The following is a 23,917-nucleotide window of genomic DNA, read 5'->3' as shown; positions in this document are numbered from 1 at the left end:
CTCAGTGGGAAGCGAGTACTGTAAACAGAAAATCGATAATAATTTGTATGTACAATGAAGGACAGTGCAGGATTTTATTTGCTGACTTATACACCACAATTTTTTCGTGCTGTCAGAATTAGCAGCATTATTTCTGGGCAGAGGAATTGCAGACCTTGACTGGAAGCGGGCATTGATTGAAGTCAATGGGGAACGTTGAAAATTTGTGCCGGACCGGGAGTCGAACCAGGGTCTCTTGTTTACTAAGTTGATGCTCTGAGCATTTTTTTTAATTCGATCTTTTTTTATTATTATTATTATTATTATTATTATTTACGGACAGATCATAACTTTGCAAAAATAAAGAAAGCAAAATTTTCAGCCAAGGGCAGATCCGAACTTTTTTTTTTTTTATTCGGTGTAACAGTAACAAACATAAACTGCTTCTAGCATTTTTTTTAAATATATAAGATGATGACTTTATAAAATAAAATTTTTCTGGGAAACGTAAATAAGTGGACTTATTTTTTAAATAATAGTGAAAAAAATAAAATAAAATATCCTGCTTCTGTCAGTACAAAACAATAACGTTCTACGTTCCTCTTTTAGGCGCGTACCTCCCTAATCCCGTCATACCTCGCGTTGGTGTCGGATACGTCTTCACGTGTGTTGTGGATCCTCTCCACTGTCGTGGTCCTTTCTTGTTCTGATACTTATAGACAATAATTACATTCTCCTACCCGGGACACCCCAGCTGGGTGGGGGATCAAGCAAGGCACTCCCTAAAAAATTTGCGTAATATGTTCGATATCTCGGATGTCTCATAAGCTGTGAGTGATGTTCCTGTAGTAAGGCTCAAAAGTCAAGCACATTCTTACTGCCGTCTCGGAAAAGATAACGCACAGTCAAACCTCGAATCCAAGTCACTGCGTTTGTCTTCGTTCGGGGATAATATGTCCTATCTGGGAGAAGTAGTGTGCGTGGTTCTATTGTTTGCGGCCCCACCCGAAGGAGGAAGGCGATAATTTTTTTGACCAAACACCATACGTCCGCCGAAGGACCGCATATCAGGCGATGCTCCTCGTCCGCCATATGAATTGTATGCAACCTGGAGCGAGTCACGTATTTCCCATTTACCACCTGATACCACAGTGCGCGCGTTCCCGTATCAAGGTGTGGGTGGTGCACTGTACGCCATACCACTGACCACGTAAATGTTGGTTGGCGGCGCTCTACGGCATTATTCGGCCGTCGTCGGGTCAAGATGTGATATATATCACGTGCCGTCGCCGTCCTGGTAGTCGGTAGTTCCATATGTACATAACTGTGTTCCACAAAGAAGGTTCGCATATGGGCAAGCGATGGTGAGATGTGAGCCACCGCTACCGGAGCCGAACGAGAAGGTGGAGCGAGTTCGTCTATCAAGCTGCCCGTCAGACTTGTCTGGTGTCGTGTCCACATCTTTATCATTGTGGTTACATAAATAGCCACTGCTCGGTCGCGTACGTGGACCAGTCCAAGACCTCCACGACTACGAGGAAGGGTGAGGGTTTCGTATCCTACCTTAAAAAGCAGACCTGTGCTCACAAAATATCCTAGTGCCGCCAGGATTTGGCGGGCCAACACCACCGGCATAGGAAGAACTTGTGCCAGGTGGGGGATGCGAGAGGCTAGATAAGTGTTGGCAAAGGTGACCCGTTGTATCATATCCAGTGCCCTTAGCCTGTGACTTCGGACACTCGCACGAATTGTTTGCAGAAGATGTCTGTAACTCAGTGCCGCCGTGCGTCGAACGTCTGTAGTGAAGATAATTCCTAGGCATTTCATCTTGTTGATCGGCTGTAATGGTGCAACACTTCCTCTCGGGAGTCCTCTCCCGATGTTCATCGCTCCCGACTTTGCCATGTTCAGGCGACTTCCCGTAGCCATACAATACAAATTAATCCAATGCAAGGCCACTCTTGCCTCGTTGCCTGACCGTGCTAAAAACACTAGGTCATCTGCGTAAGTTCGGCATATAAACTTGTTGTGCCTTATCGTCATTCCTTGGAGTCGAGCACTGAGCCATCCGGACACGATGCTCATTGTAACTGCACGGACAACCCTCTCACGCCCCCCGTCAGACTCAAATTCTCAAACTACCCACACTACTAACGTAGTGTCCTTTGCCCATTATCCTCGTTACTCATGGCATTTCACCGATTCCCTTAAGAATTCGAGCCTTGTGTGCATCTACACTAAAGAGATCAGTGGTCATCTCGTCTTGGTGCCATTGTCTGACTACAGTGTACAGTTGCACACCCAGACCGTGTTAGACCGCCTGTAGGGATTTAGACAACTATTCTAACCTACAGACGAGAAATAAGGACTTTTAAATTACAGTATTTACCGTGCATCAAAAGACTGATACTAGTTAAATCGCCGGATCCGTGGATCTGGAGAAAAATTGAACTCCACAAGTAAATAAAAGAAATAAAGAGAACTGACATCTAAAGCTCCGTATGTGCAGCGTTCATCACAGAATGCAATGAGTGTCCCTTGGTTAGAGAGTGAAGAACGTTTTCGCACTACGTACGCTACTGTAGTACAAACATTCGAAAGAAATATTTCAGACTCCTTCTTTTTCCTCTCTTGTGCCAACCTCTACACCTCAGTGTAGCACCTGCAACCTACGTCCCCAATTATTTGCTGGATGTATTCGAATCTCTGTCCGCCTGTACAGTTTTTATCCTCTACAGCTCCTTCCGGACCATGAAAGTTATTCCCCGATGTCTTAACAAATATCCTATCATCCTGCCACTTTCCTTGTCAGTATTTTCCATATATTCAGCCGGCCGCGGTGGCCGTGCGGTTCTAGGCGCTTCGGTCCGGAACTACGGTACTGCTACGGTCGCAGGTTCGAATCCTGCCTCGGGCATGGATGTACGTGATGTCCTTAGGTTAGTTAGGTTTAAGTAGTTCTAAGTTCTAGGGGACTGATGATCTCAGATGTTAAGTCCCATAGTGCTGAGACCCATTTGAACCATATATTCCTGTCATCTCCGATTCTGCGCAGAACCTTCTCATTCCTTGCGTTATCAGTCCATCTAATTTTCAACTTTAGTCTGTGCCACCAAATCTCAAATGCTTCGATTCTCTTCTGTTCCGATGTTGTAATCGGAGTCTACTAACAGTGGCATTGAGAAGACGGCGGCGTATTGTAGCCGGCAGTTGAGGTGGCTGTCCGAATAGAGATGACTTCCTCCTCCTCTAAGGTTGTTGTATAGCCATTTTCGTAGTTCCCCAGAAGGAAGACTGCCCATCCAACACAATATGCCGTCTCATTCCTAGAAAGAAGTCCCAAACTCAGTCACAAACTTCCCTTAAACCCCACACGATCATACTTTCGATAACAAATGTAGGTATGGTGATACGTTTAATGATTTTCGGAAGTAAAGAAATCTGTATTTAACTGATTGCCTTCATCGATGACTTGCAGGATGTTATGTAAGAAAAGTATGTGTTGGGTTAAACGTGACTTACGTTTCCAGTATCCACGCTGTTCGGATGGAGGAGTTCATTGTGCTTCATGTATCTCACTATGTTTAAGTTCAGAATATTTTTTAACATTCAACAACAGATATTGAACTATAGTCTCGAGAATCACTGCTGCTACTTTTATTGTACATCGGTGTGACCTGAGGTTTCGTCCAACTACTGGGCATAGTTTTGCATTTGACTAATCTACAGTATATTTTGAGTAAAAGAGGGACTAAATCAGCCGCAAATTCTGCGTAGAATCTGATACTTATTCCATTGGAGCCTGAAGCATTTTTCAGTTTTAGGAACTCATCTGTTTCTCGACGCCACCGATACTAATATCTGCACCACACACTTCTTCAGGCCAGTTAGCCAAATATAATCATTTCCAGTCAATGCTCGGTTCAGTTGGACCAGAGGACCGAGTCCATTCTATGTAAAAAGACCGCACACCATTATGGAGCCTCCACCTGCTTGTACAGTGCCTTGTTGACAACTTGGGCACAAGGCTTCATAGGATCTGCACCACACATGAACCCTACCATCAGCTCTTACCAGCTGAAACTGGGTTTCATCTGAACCAGACTACGGTTTTCCACTAGCCTAGGGTCCAACTGGTGCGGTCACAAGCCCAGGAGAGGCACTATAGGCAAACTCGTGCTGTTACAAAAGGCACTAGCGTCGGTCATGACGTAGCATCACACATTAACGCCAAATTGTCCTACGGATACGTTCGTCTTACGTCCCACATGGATTTCTGCGTTTATTTCATTAAGTGTTGCTTGTCTGTTAGCATTGACTACTCTACGCAAACGCCGCTGCCCTCGGTCGTTAAGTGAAGGCCGTCGGGCGCCGCGTTGTCCGTGTTGAGAGATAGTTCCTGAAATTTGTTATTCTCAACACACTCTTGACACTCTCGGAATTCTGAATTCCCTAACGATTTCCAAAATGGAATGCCCCATGCGTCTAGCTCCAACTAATACTCCGCTTTCAAAGTCTCGTAATTCCCGTCGTGCGACGAGAATCACGTCGGAAACCTTTTCACAAGAGTCACCTTAGTGCTCAGCCAATGAACTGCCGTTTTATACCTTGGGTACGCGATATACCTCTGTCTGTATATGTGCATATCGCTATCCTATGACTTTTGTCATCTCAGGGTAAAATGTGCCAGTATTCCTGTATCGTTTGCTTTTGCTGCATCTCAGTGTAAAACATGACAGTACTTCTGCATCTTTTGCTTTGGTCTCTTGGTTTCATTTCCTTTTTCATCCATGAGCGTCTGGACACTAACTTTACTTCCACTGACTGCTTTTACATACGGCGAGAATTTCTTTGGACTTTATGAGAGATCTTAGATAACATTCTGATACGATGCCCGTTGAAGGATTCACTCACCGCTCCCTTGGCAGCCGACTTTGAGCTCAGTAGCTGTCTATCTGTATCCCTATTCTTTATTTTACACCTATTGTGCAGCAGTCTCAAAGTTTATTTGCAGTGATTGTAAACTATGAAGACGCCTTCACACATATGTGCAGAGCATGGTGAACAGTTCAAATGGTTCAAATGGCTCTGAGCACTATGGGACCTTAACTGCTGAGGTCATCAGTCCCCTAGAACTTAGAACTACTTAAGCTTAACTAACCTAAGTGACATCACACACATCCATGCCCAAGGCAGGATTGGAACCTGCGACCGTAGCGGTCGCGCGGTTCCCGACTATAGCGCCTAGAGCCGCTCGGCCACATCGGCCGGCATGGTGAACAGTTCTTTTAAACTTAAGCTGCAGTTCTTTTACGTGCTCCACTGCAGAGCTAAATGTTTCTTGTTCTCTGCCTATAAAACTTTCTTTATTTCTTTTAGTATCCTCTTTTACTTTGGTAACCGTTGTTTCTACAACTACCTCATCACTGCTGTTACCGGTTTGAGTGTGGACGTCACCAAAGAGGTCTGATTTATTTATTGCCATTACATCCAACATTTTTTCGTCATTATTGGGGTTCTGGACTATTTTTTCTAGGTAAGTCTGAGAGGAGACATTCAGTAATGTTTTGCAGCACATCTTGTAACGCGAATCACTTAGAGAGCTATCATTTTCCCAATTGATTATCGAATGACTTAAGCCCCCCGATGATGACCGTACGACTTATGTACTAGCGATCTGAGGGTTTCTCTAAATTTTTGGGTTACATCTTCAAAATATTGCGCGAGGCCTTCTTTTGTATACACTGACAAGGGACGTGTGTGAGCTACAGGGATACTAACGGTGCGAAAATGTGCTTAAAACATAAATCGCTCATCTCAAAAAATGTGTATTAGCCACTCTCATGCGAAACTGTGCGTCAAGAAAGACACTTGAGCAGTCACCCACTCAAGGTCTAAGAGATGAGATTTAGTAACAGGAAGAAAGCAAATGTCGGTATAGTAGGACATATTTTAATGACGTGAGTTAGTGCTATACATTGATCATTCAAAACATTATGACTACCTGCTTAGTAGCTTGTTTGTCCGATTCCACGTATCAGGGAACAGTTTGTTAGCGAGTTTGTGCAGGTATGTAGTGTCTACGCACAGTTCATGGAATTGGCGTAAATAACGAGCCGCTGATTTGCGTACGTGGTGCTAGCACCCGATAGCGAACCAGATGGGTCGCAAAGAATTTTCCCCAGGTGAATGAGGTTGCCAAGATATCAGCGTCAGTTCACTATAATGCTGCTTAAAACATTGTAGCACGGTTCTGGCTGCGAGACATAGACAATTATACTGCTGCAAGATGACATCGTCGTGGGAGAACACATCAAGCTTGAAGGGATGCAGGTGGTCCACAGCTGTCAGCGTGTTTTCGATTACTACCACAGGCCACATGCAAGCGCAAGAGAATGTCTCCCTTAGCATAATACTGCGCCCAACTAGCTTGCGTCCATGCCAGCCGCGGTGGCCGAGCGGTTCTAGGCGCTTCATTCCGGACCCACGCGACTGTTACTGTCGCGGGTTCGAATCCTGCCTCGGGCATGGATGTGTGTGATGTCCTTAGATTAGTCAGGTTTAAGTAGTTCTAAGTTGTAGGGGACTGATGACCCCATAGTGCTCAGAGCTATTTGAACCTTGCGTCCATGACGCACTGCTCATTTCGAGCCGCCGTTCACCTCGATGATAGCGTTTGTGGAGACAACCATCGACCTAGTGTAGCAAAAATGAAATTCATCCGGAAGCCGACACGTTTGCATTGATCTGTGGTTGAATCCCCTCGTTCCGTGGCTACTGCAGTCATTGGGTCAACGTGTGAACTCGTAGGGGTGGTCTGCTGCAAAGTTTCATGTTCAACAATGTTCGATGAACGGTGTGCTCCGAAACACTAGTGCGTGCTCTTTCGGTGCCACATATCACCACCTATCCTAAAATACAGCGCAGACAAGCCTCTGAATCCATGTTCTCTGAAGAGTCGTGGACGCCCAACCAATTAGCGGCTAGTGGTTGTTTCACTGTCCTTCTACCACTTTCCATAGATTCTCACAACAGTAGCAAGTAAACATTCGACCAGCTTCGTCGTTTCCGAAATACTCGTTCACAGGCTCTGCGTAATAATAATCTGCCTTTTGTCAAAGTCACTTATCTCAATGGATTTCTGCATTTGCAGCTCACATCTGAGACAGGGTGATCCCCCATCCGTGTCTGTTCCGCTCACGTAGTTTTGTTACCGCGTCAACATGTCCGTAACGCCAACAGGCGACATCCATCGTCGCAGTGGGCAGTGGTTATAATGTTTTGCCTGAGCACTGTAATTTCCTCTGCTTACATTACGTTATCTGAACAAAAAACGTTTTATGCTGACGTTACAGTGTCGCACGCCTCTTTAGTCTGAGATTTTAGTGAAGCAGTCAAAGCAAAGTGAAACAGAACCATATCCACATCTAACTAAAGTCACTTTTACACATTCGGCATCACTTAAACTTTCAAGGAGTTCAGTATCAAACGCATTACTGCTTACATTTTCAAACTATGATGTTGTTGTGTCGGTGTCATAACCTGCCTTTTGCCAAACAATGTGACATATGCTTCCACTTACGAGCTGAAGATGGACTGTATAGCCCAGAGTGAGGTCCAGTGGAGACATGGCAATTGTGTATCTTTACTTATGGTTTTCCACATTGGAATCTTACAAAATAAACACTCCGTCTCACATTCAGCTTATATGGCCTAAACAAGTACGCATCAAGACGTCGGCCATATTTTTATTATTTAGTGTGGCTTTGGTCCTGTTATATTGACATTTTGTTTCTTCGCGTTACTTAAGTTTCTCTCTTTCACACCGAGCAGGTGATCATTCAACTGTCTCCCATAGTAAGACACGCAGTTTTGCATGCTAACGCCGGCCGGGGTGGCCGAGCGTTTCTAGGCGCTACAGTCCGGAACCATGTGACCGCTACGGTCGCAGGTTCGATTCCTGCCTCGGGCATGGATGTGTGTGATGTCCTTACGTTAGTTAGGTTTAAGTAGTTCTAAGTTCTAGGGGACTGATGACCTCAGATGTTAAGTCCCATAGTGCTCAGAACCATCTGAACCATTTTTTTTGCATGCTAATGGTCACACCACTGTTTTTGGGATGAGCGATTTATGTTCTAAGCATATTTACAGACGCTTCAGAGCGTCAGAGGTCACGTACTTCCCTTGTGAACGTACAAAGTGACCCTTCACATCGATTACTTCCATTTCCCTAAGGACTACCATATAAATCACACATTTGAACTGCTACGTTTGGCTCTTCTGGACACAGGACGCAGTAGGTTTCCCAGTAGCTGTAGTATAAGTCAATGGTCATTTACAGTTTTGGTGGAAGATAGCATCCCGAACTTGTTGGCTCACGGCGCTCCTAGGCCTGTCATTGACCCGACATTTGTCGTAAAGGCCAGAGTATCCACGGAGAAAGATAATGGTTGAGGTAGCTTTGGTATCTCTGTTACATATCTCTCGCTGGCCCTCCAGTCACATCCGTTAATTGCAGGTTCCAGTCGTGTGACAGCATTCAGAACGATTTCCAGTTGCTTAAGAACAGCAGCTAACTCATCCTGTGCCCGAAGACAGCGTTCACAACGTCGCTGCATTGTAGTTGGTGCAGTGTGTCACAGAAAAATAAAGAAATAACTTTAGATAAACTTACTGATTATCTTTTAATGTGGAAATCTGTTATCATAAAGATATTACAAGTTCCTTTTAAGAACTGAAACTATTAACAAAGATAAAAACCTGTTACAAAATTTACTGGTTCCTCGAAGCTAATCCGAAATTTGTTATCATGCCAATACCCCGTTTGTCTCGGAGTAGAGATAAATAAATACTGTAAAGTATCCTTAAGAGATTTTAATTAAAATGATATTGCCGTATTTCAGTTGTACTGCTTGAAATCTATCAATAATTTTGTAACAGTACTTCGTAAAGAATAAATGAAATTCTCTCTATGTGGTCCCAACACAACATATTGCAGTAATAAATCATATTTATGAAATATACTTACGTTCTTGGAGCTGGCACATCTACTTTCTATATTAATACTATTAACTGTAAATGTTGCAGTCAAGTGCAATTATTTTATGATAAATAAATTTAATTGCTAAATAAATTGCTTCACAGCAGGGGGCTTGTCAAGATCCATTTTTACATGATAGAAACCCAATGAGAGACCTTGACCTAATTTCATCATTACGGTTGTGATTTCACAAACGCGAGCAGTGACAATAATATGTGTTCATCTACAATCACCTTTAGACACCTCTTCTTGGAGTTAGACAAATTAACAGCTAGTGCATCACTTGTATATTCGGTACTGAATATCGTTTGAAATAATACATCACAATTGGAGATGAATCGTACAGCGCACAGATACAACACTAGAAGAGAAAAAAGACCAACATTACTCATATCTATAAAAAAAAACAGTTCTTTATAAAGCCACAAGTAAATTTGATCATTTGACCAACGTCTGGGGCTAAAACAAGTGTTAAATAATCGAGTAGACAATCATTTGCACTGGTCAGCTGATTCCACTCCTCGAATAACTATTGAAAACTATTAAAACACACGAATAAATTAAAGTGCGTCATTGCTCATCTCAGTGGTATTAAAGTTTTTAGTAACCGGCAAATATCCAGATTGTAGACACACTTACAGACACATGATCTATACGTAGTCTGTAATCTGAGTTATTCCACGTTATTACAATAAGAATCATGCAAATGCCGTATTGAACATGTAAGTTACTGACTAACTCCGATATACGAGTATTTCCTCTAAATTCTGGCGTTTGAAGCTGATAACTACACTAAAGGAAACTGGTACGATCCCACTGTGCTAACAGCTGGCAAAATGCGGCAAGTACGGGAGTGGAACCGTCCTTGTCCTTTTTGTGGCTGAGTAGAACCCAATACAGTATTCGCGAGTGTTGGAGAACACGAAGAGCCTGCTCTCAGCAGCTGAGAGTCTCAGTTGCTTCAGGGGGCGGATTAGCAGCTGTGTGCGGGTAATTTATGTGGCACGTGCAATCGACGATGAAGTGTTCGGACCTCCACCCCATCACCGTGCCCTGGAACGATTAATAATCGCCCAGAGTGTCTCAATAGTCTGAAAGACATTTATGCTGGCGGAGCTGCAGAGTAGGCGGAGGTTAATTCAACGCTCGAAGCCCAGCTGTGAGAAACAGCAGTTAGGGCCTGGGCGTCGTCCCGTGCATATTGGAAAGTCATTATTTCGAAGTCGAAGAAAAAGGAAACTTTTCGGTTCCACCTCGATTGAGGGTCTCACCACTCTCTTAGAACTATTGCGTAAAGGTCTGAATAACGAACCGCAAAAAAGAAAAAACCAGTCGAAAGCCGTGAAAGAATGATAGCATTTTTTAAGGTGTTGTTGAGCTCAGTAAACAGACTGACTACCGCATCGGTACCGCCACTTAAGTAGATAATGGTGATATCTAGGTGTTCAAACGTTTCAAGCTGGTTTTTGTGAGTGCCCATTGGCGACTTCCATTAGAACTAGTTTCTTCATGGAGCTAGAATGCTTCCACATGCAGGAAACATCTGCCAGGTGGGGTTGGCCACTACGAGACACCACTGCCTGACTACTTAATGCCTCAGAGTGATCTTTCCAGAAGACAGAGGGTAGCAGCCAAAAGCAGTGCTGATTGGGCTGCCGGCTGTTTTCTTTAGGAGCCGAGGTTTTAAATGGCATGAAAGACGACATTCATACAGATGTTAACACGCACTCCTTCCATAGATGCTGCCAATTTCCAGGCCACAAGGTACCGGTTTTCAGTACGTAAACCACTTTCATCGCAACAACTCCGTTAGTAAAAATTACGATGATACACTATATGATCAAAAGTATCCGGACACCCCCAAAAACCTACGTTTTTCATATTGTGTGCGTTGTGTTGCCACCTACTGCCATGTACTCCATGTTAGCGACATCAGTAGTCATTAGACATCGTGAGAGAGCAGAATGGGGCGCTCCGCGGAACTCACAGACTTCGAACGTGGTCAGGTGATTGCGTCATACGTCTGTACGCGAGATTTCCACACTCTTAAACATCCCTAGGTCCACTGTTTATGATGTGATAGAAAAAGTGGAAACGTGAAGGTACACATACAGCATAAAAACATACTGGCAGACCTCGTCTGTTGACTGACAGAGACCGCCGACTGTTGAAGAGGGTCGTAATGTGTAATAGGCAGACATCTATCCAGACCATCACACAGGAATTCCCCACTGCATCAAGATCTACTGCAAGTACTATGACAATTGGGCAGGAGGTGAGAAAACTTGGATTTCAAGGTCGAGCGGCTGCTCATAAGCCAAACATTACGCCGGTAAATGCCAAACGACGCCTCGCTTTAGTCTAAGGAGAATAAACATTGGACGATTGAACAGCGGAAAAAACGTTGAGTGGAATGACGAATCACAATACACAATGTGGCGATCCGATTTCATGGTGTGTGTATGGCGAATGCCGGTGAACGTCATCTGACAGCGTGTGTAGTGCCAACAGTAAATTTCGGAGGCGGTGGTGTTATGGTGTGGTCGTGTTTTTCATGGAGGGGCCTAGCACCCCTTGTTGTTTTACGTTGCACTATCACAGCACAGGCCTACATTGATGTTCTAAGCACCTTTCTGCTCCCCCTGCTGAAGAGCAATTCGGGGATGGCGATTGCATCTTTCAACAAGATCGAGCACCTGTTCATAATGCACAGCCCGTGGCGGAGTGGTTACACGACAATAACATCCCTGTAATGGACTGGCCTGCAGAGAGTCCTCACCCGAATCGTGTAGAACATCTGTGGGATGTTTTGGAACGCTGACTTCGCGCCAGTACTCACCGACCGACATCGATACCTCTCCTCAGTGCAGCACTCCATGAAAAATGAGCTGCCATTCCACAAGAAACCTTCCAGCACCTAACTGAACGCATGCCTGCGAGAATGAAAGCTATCATCAAGGCTAAGGGTGAGCCAACACCATATTGAATTCCAGCATTACCGATGGAGGGCGGCACGAACGTCATTTTCAGCCAGGTGTCCGGATACTTTTGGTTACATAGTGTAGCTCGAAAGTACCAACACATCCGAACTTCGGAATCATCCATGGTGATGCTCAGTAACACTATGCCTTCTATCGGCTGTCTTCATTTTCTAGTATATAATAATCGTTTTGTGTGTGATTTCTCTTCTTGAGCAGCACTGACTGCAGGCCCCATAACCTGCAAAGATTCACTACTTCAAACAAACTTTCGCACTCATTTCAGTGCTATTACATTAAGTGATTAAGTAAGCTTTTCGGATCTGTATTTGGAGGTTTTATTCAGCGTCTACATTGATCAGTCAGAGCATTATGACCACCCACTTAACATATAGTATGTGCACCTTTGGCACTGATAACAGCGGCAACACCTCGTGGTCTGAGACCTCGGTAGGTCGCTGGGGGGAGTTGGGACCACATCTGCTCACAGAAGCCACCTAATTCCCGTAAATTACGAAAAAGGGGGGGGGGGGGGGCATGAGCTCTGACGCCACGTTCAATCACATTCGAGGTGTGTTCGATCAGGTTAGATCTGGTGAGCTGGAGGGAGGAGGACAGCACATCAGTTGGAACTCGCCACTGTGTTCCTCGAACTACTCCATCACATTCCTAGCCTTTTCACATGGAGCAATATCTTACTGAAAAATCCCAGTGTCGTCGGGATACATGATCCTCGTGAAGGGGTGTGCATGGTGTCCAACCAGTGTACGAGACTCCTTGGCCGTTTGGTCCCTTTCGCACTCATTTCAGTGCTATTACATTAAGTGATTGAGTAAGCTTTTTGGATCTGTATTTGGAGGTTTTATTCAGCGTCTACATTGATGAGTCAGAGCATTATGACCACCTACTTAACAGATAGTATGTGACCTTCGGCACTGATAACAGCGGCAACACCTCGTGGCCTGAGACCTCGGTAGGTCGCTGGGGGGGGGGGGGGGGGGGGAGTTGGGACCACATCTGCTCACAGAAGTCACCTAATTCCCGCAAATTACGAAAGGGGGGGGGTGGGGGCATGAGCTCTGACGCCACGTTCAATCACATTCCAGGTATGTTTGATCAGGTTAGATCTGGTGAGCTGGAGGCAGGAGGACAGCACATCTGTTGGAACTCGCCACTGTGTTCCTCGAACTACTCCATCACATTCCTAGCCTTTTCACATGGAGCAATATCTTACTGAAAAATCCTAGTGTCGTCGGGATACATGATCCTCGTGAAGGGATGTACATGGTGTCCAACCAGTGTACGAGACTCCTTGGCCGTTTGGTCCCTTGCACGAGCTTCACTGGAGTCATGGATGTCCACGAGAATGTTCCCCAGAGCTTCATGGAGCCGGCACCGTCCCGCAGCACAGGTGTCAAGGAGCTGTTTCACTGGAAGACGACGGATTCGTGCCTTCCCTTCGGCATGATGAAGGAGGTGTTAGGATTCATCAGACCATGCAACACCCTGTCACTGGGCCAACGCCCAGTGCCGATGGTCACGTGCTCGTTTCAGTGGTAGTTCCCGATGTGGTGTTAACATTGGCACATGCATAGGTTGTCGGTTGCGGGGGCCCATCATTAGGAGTCTTCGGTACAGTGTGTGTTCACACTTGTACTCTGCCCAACATTAAAGTCTGATGTCAGTTCCGCCACAGCTCGCCGCCTGTCCCGTTTTACCAGTCTGTCAAGCGTACGACGTTCGACATCTGCAATGAAGGGTGGCCGCTCAATTCCCTGATGTCTGGACGTAGTTTCACCTTGGTTTCGCCACGTGTTGAGGACGTGTGTCTGACTATCAATCATTCCTCGCCAGGTGACACTGCTATCGCCTGGGGTGGGTTATATCGATAGTAGGTCGGTGGTCATGATGCTCTGGCTGGTTAGTGTTTATTTATTCGACTTCGTCCCAAGGTCTTAGTTATGTAGTTTTTCAATTCCCCCCCTTCCCCCCACTTTTCTTAAATCTATTAGTATCTTGATCATAATCATAGTATTAAGCAACAGTCCAAGATAAATTTCGCAGAGAAGACTGTCTGGATAAGAAGCAGTAAGGCAGGTGCACATTTTATCGAAGACAGTCAGCGCCAGTAGGTGGTTTATCCCCAAAGCTTTCAAACGTCGCCGGTAGATAGAGACATTTGTGACATTGCGTTTCAAACCGGAGGAACTGACGGATGCAAATGTGGGCGACAGAAGTGCGACAGGTTTTGGGTTTCAGGACAACGGTGAAACCAGCGATTTATCGCCAACTGTGGGACGTTTACGTTGCAAGTCTAAAGTCGCGAAATTCCGTGTAATTTTTGTGCGATGAAGTTCATAAAGACAGGACGGATGGTCGAGATGAGGACACATCATGGCGGCATCACATGAAGACAAGTGGTATCTTCAAGACTTATTTAAGCCAATAGTTGCTCTCGTGTGAGGCAGATTGCACACGGATTCGACACATTCATTGGAATTGTAGTAAACGCCGTGCTAAACATGGGTGCTGCGAGAGTTCTCAGACGACAATAAAGCCAAGCTATTGTAATCGTCTCTTTAGCAGTTAACTCGACTCAGGTGCAGAATGTTCCATTGATGCACCGTATCTACATTTACATACATAATCTGAAAGCTCGATACGATACATGGTAAATGGTACCTTGCATCACTCGTTCGTTTTCCTTTTCAATTGTCAAATCGGGCGAGGGAAAAACAATTGTCTATATGTTTCCACACCAGCCCTGATTGGTCTTGTCTTCACTTTTCTTACGCGACTTACATATCTGTGGCAATAGCATCGTCCGGCAGACTGTGGCAAATACCGTTTCCCTAAACGATTCTCAATAGTGTTTTGTGAAAAAACGTCTCCTTCCACCTAGTGGCTTACTTTTGAGTATACAGAGCATTTGTCTAAAACTCGAGTGTTGACCTGTCGGTAACAAATCTAGCAGAACTCCTCTGAACTGCTTTTTGTCTTCTTTATCCGATCTCGGGGGATCCCAAACACTTCAGAATTTTTGAAGAATTGGTCGCCGTAGTGTTCTATATGCGATCTTCTTTATACATAAGCTACATTTTTCTAGAATTCTCCCGTCTCAGGGGACAAAAGGTGGGAAAAACCACTATGTCTGAACAGGCCTTGAAGGCTCAATGGTACCGACTGATCGCCGTGTCATCCTCAGCCCATAGGCGTCACCGGATGCGGGTATGGAGAAGCATTTGGTCAGCACATCTCTCTCCTGGCCGTTGTCAGTTTTCGTGACTCGAGCCGCTAGTCCCCAATCAAGTAGCTCCTGTATTGGCACGAAAAGTGGATACCTCTCGTAATACCTGAGAAGAAGTAACCATCGTAATCGTTGAATCACTCCTCGTCTTCTCCTCATTGCAAGTTCAAAACAATGGTATCCGTAAAAAAATTGTGATCACTGTCTTTTCAGGCATGCATACTGTGTTATATGTGGTTCCGAGCAGACGAATTTTGAAGCCGCGAAATCAATGGAAGTTCACTGTCTTGCTCCTCAGCCCATCGTAACACGATTGTGGTCTTGTGACAGGGACAGTTATCCTGATGGAAGATGCTGTCACCATCGAGGAAGACATCAAACATGAAGAGAACAGAAAGTCCGCAGTAATGGGAATAATGTTCTTGTAGTCCACAAGTGGATTAGTACTGTGGGTCCCATGCAGGTTCGCGTGGAATGTCTCCCATAGCATAGTACTTCCTCAACCGGCCTGCATCAGTTGTCTGCTGCGGAGCTGCACGTTCTACAGTGTGCACTGAACTGTGTGTTCCAAAACACTTGTATCTGCAACAGCATTGTACTCTGTCTCGAGATCTGCCACGGGTCGCCGCCTTTACTACTTTACAGAGCGGATAAACCTCCGACTTCTCCGTTCGGTGATGAGGCGTCGATGTCTCAGCACATTGTCGCCCACCCAATTTAGCGCTTTAAAGATGGTTGGTAAACTCCAAAGACGATTATCTTCAAAATTTTTGAGAATTCCATCGAACTGCTTTGCCGTATTGAAACGTGAGTCCCGAACTTTACTTACCACAAATATGAAAAATTACAAGAATCCAGTTGCCTTGTGTCTCCTTGTAAGACCAATTTGTGCTTATTAGAGGCTTCTGTCCGGCGTAGGTATTGCCATGGCGGCGGCGTGAGTTATCGGAAACCGCTGGATCGTCATTTGGATAAGTGAACTGCAATGAACCGGAGCGGAGTACAATTCGCCTGGCGTGTCGGCCAGCCTGTGTAACTTGTGTTACATGCGGGAAGTCTACCGCTCAGGAGTTGCTCCCCGCGGTCACAAACCGTCCCAACTTTCTTCAGTTACGGAGGGCATCCCAGAACGTTCATCACCAACATTACGTTAGAATTTATTAACCGAATTATTGATCGTCAGCCTTGTGTGGCCAGGCTTTCTAAATTTATGGATGAAATCCTCCAGCACCTGTTCATTTGCCGTATCACGCAAAGAGGCACAAAATACGGCGATTCCTTACAATATTAAGCCAGCATTGTTATTTATTAATTTATTTAACCTGATATAATTAGGGTCATCAGCCTCTCTCTTACATCGGACCAGGGTTACTCACATACAACACATTGTTTACATCATAGTTACCTAAGAACGAATAATTTTAACGGGAGAAAGAATATTAAAGTGATTTGAGTGTCCGTAGAGATATTATAAGTAAACAATACTGACTATGAACTTATAAAATTAACACTAGCATTACTTCTACTACTGCTGCTACTACCACTAATAATGATAACGTTGATGACAATAGAAGTTGTAATAATAACAGTAATGACAGTAATGATACTGGCAGACATGGAAAGATTTTATAGGTATAGAAAATATATGTTTTCTGATATAGCGCGTTCTGGGGAAAGGATGTTGGAGACTGCACCAGCTAAGAATAATGGGAAATGTGGAAGATGTGGTTGGAAAGAGTGATATACAAGGATAATAAGTGCGTACAGGGACAATAGTAATCTTATTGTTGCTTTAGTAGATATGTCATTAACCTTCTTCTGAAGTTGGAAATATTATTAAGTTCTCTAATACAATGCACGAGGCTAGACTATTCCAGAGTCCTACTGCTGAGAAGAATTTCGAGAAAGTGGCTGAACGACAGAGAGGAACAGAAGCGGTTTCGCTCTGATACAAAAGAATGTTTGTACCATGTTGTTCAGGCAAGAGCGTTAAGATTGAGGATAAATATGAGTGTAGGCCTTCGTTGATAAGGCAGCACACAAGACAGAGTGTGTAGAAATCGATGTGCATGTCTGCACATAACCTGGATAGCTGTGCATGTGGTGGTAAAATATGATGGAAAAGTATATATATATATATATATATATATATATATATATATATATATATATATATAAAATAAACACAGGCATTCTTAAACAGTTCATAAACAGTTTCCCAAGAAAGGTCTAGAATAAGTGTAAGTGTTTGTACAGTTAGTGTTTCTTTTTCAGGTCAAAAGTGATAAACTTTTTATATTATTGTGGGGCATGGAAAGATGCTCATGTCTTCTTGCACTTCGGAGTTAGATGCTCAATCCAATTTAGATTTTCCTCTATTATTGCTCCTAGATTCTTTGACGAAGGAAAGAAGTTGATATTTGTCCCAATTTGTACGGATTCCCGATGTTTCGGGCTAGCGAGTCTAGCATGTCAACCAGTAACCGCTTGGGTGTTTGTTGGTTTGAGCTTTAACCGTATATCCCGCGCCCATTTTGAGAGTGCGTACTGATCGGTACTAAGATTCTCGATAGCTGTCTTGAGGTTTACGGATTTTACACTTACAAAGGAACCTCCCCATCGCACCCCCCTCAGATTTAGTTATAAGTTGGGACAGTGGATAGGCCTTGAAAAACCGAACACAGATCACTCGAGAAAACAGTAAGAAGTTGTATGGAACTATGAAAAAAAAAAGCAAAGTAGTCCATCCCAAGATAGGCAACATCAAGGAGAGTATGTGCTCAGGAGCGCCGTGGTCCCGTGGTTAGCGTGAGCAGCTGCGGAACGAGGGGTCCTTGGTTCATGTCTTCACTTGAGCGAAAATTTTACTGTCTTTATTTTCACAAGGTTATGATCTGTTCGTTCGTTCATTGACGTCTCTGTTCACTGTAATAAGTTTAGTGTCTGTGTTTTGCGACCGTACCGCAGAACCGTGCGATTGTTACTGAAGTCGCGAGCTATATTTGCTGGATTCATATTCCCCACGGAATACACCTCACGTATTTGATGCATTCTCGTCCAAAGTAGCGAACAGTCAACTGCCAGGCAGGGAGCCTCGTTAGTAGGCATACTGTCTCTTCCGTGCGCTGTAGTCGAGTGACGTCGTGTTTTTCGATGTTTGTTTAGGTGTTGCGCCCCGTACTACGTCGCAGTTACCTCGCATCGCACGGACGGATAATAATTGTCTGAAAATATAAATTTAAACTTTTCACACTCGAGAAGACTTGAACAAAGGACCTCTCGTTCCATAGTTGCTCATGCTAACCACGGGACCACGGTGCGCCTGAGCTCACATTGTCCTCGATGTAGCCTATCTTGCGCATGGACTACTCAGTTTGTATATTTTGCTTATTTTCTTCAGTTCCACACAACTTCTTCCTGTTTTCTCGATTGATCTGTGTTCAGTTTTTCTAGGCCTATCCACTGTGCTAACTTATAACTAAATCTGAGGGGGGTGCGATGAGGAGGTTCCCTTGTTAGATACATCTGGAGTACATACAACTAGAGGTCATCTGTGTACATGTAATATTTGCAGTAGTACAGAACTGATGACACGTGAATTGTCTACAAAGAAAAGAGTATAGGACTAATGCCGAACGGTGGGGAACGCCTGATGCTACCTGCCTCCATTATGACTTTGTGGTGCCGAACATGGGGCGTTTCTGGCGAGACGCCAATATGAGGGAAACCACTTCGCGAGAAATTTAGGCTGCTAAGTTTGGCAAGTCAAATGTTGAAGCCAAAACTGTCAAAAGCTTTCCGGAAATCTAAGAAGCACATGATAGTTGCCTCACATGTATCTGTGGTAATGTTCAGGTCATCTTGTAACAGATGCAGATGTTGTGCTACAGTGCTTACGCAAACCTGATTAGGATTAGTCTAGTAGTTGTTTGTGATTAGGTGATTGTTTAGCCGGTCGTGGACTACGTGCACTACCGAAAAAAAACTAGTACACCTTGAAAGACGACCTCGATTTTGATCCGATGATGGCGTCCGCCACCTGCGGAGAAGTAGAAGTACTGATAATGGCTTCAGCGTCGACCGCCAACAGATAGCGTAGTGGCACAGCTACCACAGCGTCATCTGTCTCTACCATTTAATAGGGAATACTCACAGCCAGAAGGTTTAGTGTGGTGCGAACATGTGAAGCGAGCAGGTAACCATGCCATGGAGACGTGCATCCTACAGCGAACTGAGTGAGCTAGAAAGGGGTCAAACTGTGGCCTTCCGAGTGGCGGGATGATCCTTTCGGTGAATTGCCACGTAAATTGGATGTGCTGCGTCAGTTGTGCAACGATTCTGGTGTCAGTGGTCACGTGAACAGTCTCACGCCGTGGACGAGGTGCTGGACGTCCACGCAGCACAGTTGCCCTCTAGGATCGTCGTAATGTAAGGGCATCAGTGGAAGATCTTACAGCTAACACAGCACTGGAAGAGAGCTTGTGAGCACACCTCTAGCCCGTCTTCCACTCGCACCACAACGGCGTCCGCCCCTGGTAGCTGAGTGGTCAGCGCGACAGAATGGCCATCCTAAGGGCCCGGGTTCGATTCCCGGCGGGATAAGAGATTTTCTCCGCTCAGGGACTTGTGTTGTCCTAATCATCATCATTTCATCCTCATCGACGCGCAAGTCGCCGAAGTGGCGTTAAATCTAAAAACTACCCGACGGGAGGCACTAGTCACACGACATTTATTTATTACCCCAACGTCGACGCGCACGGTTCGACTGGTAGCGTTAGAACATCACTGGGGAGACGGAATGGCGCTCTGTGGTCTCCAGCGATGAAAGCAGATTCTGCCATCACGTAAGTGATGGTCGTTTGCGCTTATAACGTAGATCTGGTGAGTGGTGTCTTGTAGATGAGCGGATTCGTCCTAGATACAATGGCCCCACCCCAGACCTTACGGTCTCGGGTGCGACAAGGTACAACCGTCGTTCACCTTTGCTTTTCTGGAGTGGACGCTAACCAGTACTCGGTATGACCAGAATTTTGTTAGACATGCCCTTTTGACATTCTTGCAATAGAAAGGTGATATACTGTCCAAAAGGATAATGCTCGCTTCCCTTGAAATTGAAGTGCTCTGCAAGATGTGCAGCAACTTCCGTGGCTAGCACAAGCTCAGGAATTGTCTCCAATGGAGCGCGTGTGGGATATGATGGGACTCGCGAACCAACAACATCTGCAGAACTTCGTGAACAGGTAAAGTAGGCTTCGAATAACGCATCCCCGGAGAGAGTCAGCTCCACCATTGCTGCCGGTGAAGGCTACACCACGTAGTATCATGGGCAGCTTAGCATACATATACACCAGGTACTTCAGAACTGCTTGTGTTATTGATTTGTAAATGTAATAACTTCCTGTACTCCATATGGACTGTTGCAACAATAAATCTGGAATGAATCAGAAATCTCTGAAACGGTGTACAATTTTTTTCCCGTCAGTGAATTCTGAGCCTTTACAGCCCAAGAAGAATGCAAAAGATCAGTAATCATACGGTGCTCTGGGAATGACCTTTTTAGGTAGAGGCTTAACTAGCCCTCGTCTCCAGGCCTCATGAAAAGTACACTACTGGCCATTAAATTTGCTACACCACGAAGATTACTTGCTACAGACGCGAAATTTAACCGACAGGAATAAGATGCTGTGATATGCAAGTGATTAGCTTTTCAGAGCATTCACACAAGGTTGGCACCGGTGGCGACACCTACAACGTGCTGACATGAGGAACGTTTCCAACCGATTTCTCATACACAAACAGCAGTTGACAGGCGTTGCCTGGTGAAACGTTGTTGTGATTCATCGTGTAAAAAGGAAAAATGCGTACCATCACGTTTCCGACTTTAATAAAGGTCGGATTGTAGCCTATGGCGATTGCGGTTTATCGTATCGCGACATTGCTGCTCGCGTTGGTCGAGATCCAGTGACTGTTAGCAGAATATGGAATCGGTGGGTTCAGGAGGGTAATACGGAACGCCGTGCTGGATCCCAACGGCCTCGTATCACTAGCAGTCGAGATGACAGGCATCTTATCCGCATGGGTGTTACGGATCGTGCAGCTGCGTCTCGATCCCGGAGTCAACAAATGGGGACGTTTGCAAGACAACAAACATCTACACGAACAGTTCGACGACGTTTGCAGCAGCACGGACTACCAGTTCGGAGACCATGGCTGCGGATACCCTTAACGCTGCATCGCAGACAGGAGCGCCTGCGATGGTGTACTCAACGACGAACCTGTCTGTTTACAGCATCATGATGGTCGCATCCGTGTTACGCGACATCGTGGTGAACGCACATTGGAAGCGTGTATTCCTCATCGCCATACTGGCGTATCACCCGGCTTGATGGTATGGGGTGTCACTGGTTACACATATCGGTCACCTCTTGTTCACATTGATGGCACTTTGAACAGTGGACGTTACATTTCAGATGTGTTACGACCCGTGGCTCTACCCTTCATTCGATCCCTGCGAAACCCTACATTTCAGCAGGATAATGCACGACCGCATGTTGCAGATCCTGTACGGGCCTTTCTGGATACAGAAAATGTTTGACTCTGCCCTGGCCAGCACATTCTCCCGATCTCTCACCAATTGAAAACGTCTAGTCAATGGTGGCCGAGCAACTGGCTCGTCACAATACGCCAGTCACTACTCTTGATGATCTGTGGTATCGCGTTGAAGCTGCATGGGCAGCTGTACCTGTACACGCCATCCAAGCTCTGTTTGACTCAATGCCCAGGCGTATTAAGGCCGTTATTGCGGCCAGAGGTGGTTGTTCTGGGTACTGGTTTCTCAGGATCTATGCACCCAAAATGCGTGAAAATGTAAACACATTTCAGTTGCAGTACAATATATTTGTCCAATGAATACCTGTTTATCATCTGCATTTCTTCTTGGTGTAGCAATTTTAATGGCCAGTAGTGTACTTGTGGTTAATGAGGTTGCCGCGCGGAGTGGCCGCGTGGTTCGAGGCGTCATGTCACGGACTGCGCGGCTCGTTCCGCCGGAGGATCGAGTCCTCCCTCGGGAATGGGTGTGTTTGTTGTTCTTAGTATATGTTAGTTTAAGTAGTGTGTAAGTCTAGGGACCGATGACATAAGCAGTTTGGTCCCTTAGGAATCCAGACACACTTTTGGTTAAGGAGGCTGAAGGTAGTCAGTTATAGTAGCAGTAGTGGGTCATCATTTGGACTGTGATGTCATCGTGTCCAGTAGATGCTGATATGATACGACTATTTTTTTTTTGTTTTTTTTTCTTTTGGGTGAGGGGGGGGGGCGGGGGGGGGGGGATATTGGAAGTAACGTGATTCGGGTAGAACTGTTCATGGCTACAGTCTTTGATCCCCAGCCGGCAGGAGTGGCCGAGCGGTTCTAGGCGCTTCAGTCTGGAACGACGTGACCGCTACGGTCGCAGGTTCGAATCCGCCTCAGGCATGGATGTGTGTGATGTCCTTAGGTTAGTTAGGTTTAAGTAGTTCTAAGTTCTAGAGGACTGATGACCTCAGATGTTAAGTCCCATAGTACTCAGAGCCAATTTGATCCCCATGAGGTAAACACTGAGTTTCTGTTCCGCTTGTGGTTCAATTATTGTCAGATAACTTGATTTAGCTGCAGTATCGCGGAGACTGTAGGTCAGGCATGTGGTGTCGGCAGGAGCGGTTGAGGCTGCGCGAACTGCAGGAGAGCCAGCAGCACCAGCAGCAGCAGCAGAAGAAGCTGGCCGCGCTGCAGAGCCAGCGCCGGCGGCGGCCCCAGCCGCTGCAGCGCCTGCGCCAGCGGCCGCACGCCACCAGCAGCGCGCCCAACAGCACGACGGAGCAGGCGGCCGCTCCCGCACAGGCGCAGTCGCGGCCCGCGGCCGGCCCCAGCGCCGGCTCCTCCGCCAGCAGCGCTAGCCGGCCCAACGCCGCCTGAGTCAGCCGGGCCGCTCTGCCGCTACACCGCCGCGCCCAGCGCTCCCCCCACCAAATTATAGTCGCACCGGCCACCACACCATCCAACACTAACCGCAGATTCCTTAAAAAACCGTGCACTTTATTATTTACAAATGCATCTTCAATCTCCTTCAGAATACTATCCATTATCTTAATCCCCTTGTCCCGCATTAATTACAGTGTTGGAAACACATTTTTAAATTTGTTCTCTAAGTTACTTGCTAGTGCCATGGCGCTAGTGCATTTACGTCGTTATAAAGTTACGTTTTATTTCCTGGTGAGTATTTTGTTCTGAGTTAAAAAATAAAATTTCTTACGTTACTTTATATGTGTGGCTCCGAGTATAACGAAAGGGTGCCACTGTGGAGCACGTGGTCTCAGCAACCAATACATTCCCTGTCGTGTATTTAGGCGGCTACCTCTAACTCCGCTAGGCAGTCTGGTATTCGCGTTGAGTTGTTTGATATCTCGCTTACAGACATCGTGTTTGCGTTGCGTGTGCTTATTTCCTGTTTACGTTGTTTTGATTTCGCGAGGTTATCTCTTGTGACCCCGTTGCTTAAAACTTTGTTCAAATTCAAATGGATCTGAGCACTATGGGACGCTTTCCTTCGAGCCCCTTTTCATCCCAGCGAATAGGATTAAGGCTGAGGGGGCAAAATCTGACGTATACGGCGCGTTGTCGAAGATATAGTGC

General features: G+C 45.6%; 1 protein-coding gene across 1 annotated transcript in view; it reads left to right on the top strand.

Moving 5' to 3' along the window:
* The window catches only part of LOC126417124 (uncharacterized), a 147,919-nt gene extending 124,924 nt beyond the window's left edge, over positions 1–22,995 (top strand). The window contains exon 7 of the mRNA XM_050085020.1: positions 22,923–22,995. Within this exon, the coding sequence (XP_049940977.1) occupies positions 22,923–22,949 (27 nt within the window). The 3' untranslated portion in view covers positions 22,950–22,995. The remainder of the gene's footprint in view (positions 1–22,922) is intronic.
* The last annotated feature ends 922 nt before the right edge of the window (positions 22,996–23,917 follow it).

This window comes from Schistocerca serialis, chromosome 8 (genome assembly GCF_023864345.2).
Source record: "Schistocerca serialis cubense isolate TAMUIC-IGC-003099 chromosome 8, iqSchSeri2.2, whole genome shotgun sequence".
NCBI classification, from domain to species: Eukaryota; Metazoa; Arthropoda; class Insecta; order Orthoptera; family Acrididae; genus Schistocerca; species Schistocerca serialis.
Note: the sequence above shows the minus strand (reverse complement) of the source record. Positions and strands in the feature narration are given on the sequence as shown.